The 2,000-nt window shown below is 54.1% G+C and overlaps 1 protein-coding gene across 1 annotated transcript; it reads right to left on the bottom strand.

Annotated features, from left to right (window-relative positions):
- LOC136495582 (uncharacterized) lies at positions 1-564 on the bottom strand. The gene has a single exon (XM_066491474.1). It carries the CDS (start codon positions 562-564, stop codon positions 1-3), a length of 564 nt encoding a protein of 187 aa, XP_066347571.1.
- Positions 565-2,000: the final 1,436 nt, after the last annotated feature.

The following is a 2,000-nucleotide window of genomic DNA, read 5'->3' as shown; positions in this document are numbered from 1 at the left end:
TCAGGCGCTGCCCATGATGGCACCCATGCCCTCGGTGGGACAAGAGGACGTAGAAGCTCGAGGGACGCCTTCAAAGGTCGCTAAGTAGCCAGCGATGGAGGTGATACCACTACCGACGACAGGACAGACGGAGCTGCCTTCCGCGCTCATGGCACCAACCATGGTGGGTGCAACGCAGTCGGTCATGACCCTGCCAACATAGGTGGAGGTGGCGGTGACTGTGATAGGCAGGTCACAGTCGGGCGCTATCATGGTGATGCTTGAGGTATTGGCACGACCCATAGCGTCGGCAACCCTGGTAATGGAGTCTGGCGTGGGCCGGACGGAGGGGGACATGGCTGGGGGGGTCCCGGGCATTGTGGTGCTAGGAGAGAGGTCAACGCTCGTACTTCTGAACCCTTCCATCGCTCGAGGGGGTGTCCCGATAGGAACATCATGGCGATAGGGCTCGGCGCTGCTTGGGGTCGGCGGGGAGTCGTCCCTAGCCTTAACGTCGGTGGGTGGTGACTTGCCTACGTGGGGGTGAACCCCTGCTCCAGTGGACAAATCTGGAGGACCCGTCATCGACACTCTTCACCCTTGATGACGCCACCTAGAGCATGGAGCGGGAGAGCCTCGACATGGGAGTCACATCCATGCTCGAAACTCTAGACCATGCCTGGGGTGCCTTGGCCAATGTTGTCATTCTCGCTGGCTAGGTATTTGCTTGATTCTGCCTCTTGCTTTTTTCTTTCTCCACATATTTTTGTATTCTGACCCTTGTCTTCTTTCAGTTCCTTATCACTCATAGTCAGGGGAAGTCATGATTCCTTCATAAGCAGAAGGGAACCTAGGACCGCCTCATCGACATGACATGGCTGTGCGGGTAGGTGATGGCTTAGCTTATCGTCGCCTAGCAGAAGGTGGCTGAACTGACTCCCCTTGCTAAGGAGGTGGGCAGTCTTCGATCGCAGGTGGCTGAGGCCCATCAGCATGCTAACGAGGCCAAGAGGGCATTTGAGGACCTATCGGTGAGATCACGGTGGGATGATGAGGAGGCCACCAAGGTCAGGGAGGAGTGGGACAAGCTGCTCTGAAAGGACACCGTGACCCACTAGCGGATCCTCAACCTTCTGGCCAAAGTTGAGAAGGAGCAGGAGCTGAAGCTGGGAGCCAAGGAGAAGCTCACGGCCCTAGAGAAGAAGGCGAGTCTGGATGCCGTGGCGGTCACCTACCTACGCAAGGAGCGGGACGAACTGCTCCAAACCACAGAGAGGCTCCGCTTAGAGCGTGGCATGGCTCGTGAGGAGCGCGACGACGCACAGCAAAGGATCGGCTTCCTCCAGGCCGAGCTTAGAATCGCGACAACCTAGAGGTAGGAGGCCGAGGGCATCTCTGCTAGGTTGGCTATGGACCTCGTCGAGGTGAGGAGTAACCTTCAGTCGGAGAGCGACAAGCTCGGTATCCTGAGTGTCGCCCTCAGAGTGGTCTGCGATGACCTAGAGGTGGTGCGGTCAGAGGGGACTAGTTCGCTCGTGGCCCATGGCATTGAGATCACGATGTGGGTGCGTCAGCTCGAGAGGAACGCCCTTCACGCTAGGGTCAACCAATCCTTCGTGATTGCTCCGTCTCATTATAGGGACATCATCGACCTGGAGACGATGAGCCTCGGCTTCACGCCTGGCTACAAAGCCCATGAGCTAGATGAGATAGAGACAGCGATGGCTTCCTGTTTGTGGAACCCAGCGGACAAGATAGAAGACATAGTTCTCCCCTGGAGGGGTTAGTTAATTAGATAGGTCATGTAATCGTTCATGTAACTGTAACACCCTAAAATTTCATTTGCAAATTACTAATTAAATTTGAGCATTTATTGGATTTTCTTTGCATTTTAACCTAGGCCAAATAATAAATTTTGGTTAATTAAAATTAACTATAAGGTTTAAAAACATGTTTGTTGCATTCATGCCGAAGCATACTATTTTTGGTTGAGTGTAGGGCTAGGTTGTTTGAGGATTGAA

The sequence above is a fragment of the Miscanthus floridulus genome, chromosome 12, assembly GCF_019320115.1.
Source record: "Miscanthus floridulus cultivar M001 chromosome 12, ASM1932011v1, whole genome shotgun sequence".
In the NCBI taxonomy this organism is placed as follows: Eukaryota; Viridiplantae; Streptophyta; class Magnoliopsida; order Poales; family Poaceae; genus Miscanthus; species Miscanthus floridulus.
The sequence above is the reverse complement of the archived record's forward strand: the minus strand, read 5'-3'. Positions and strand labels throughout refer to the sequence as shown.

Coding starts and splice junctions, on each gene's coding strand:
- LOC136495582 (XM_066491474.1), bottom strand. CDS start 564: ATGACGGGTCCTCCAGATTTGTCCACTGGAGCAGGGGTTCACCCCCAC.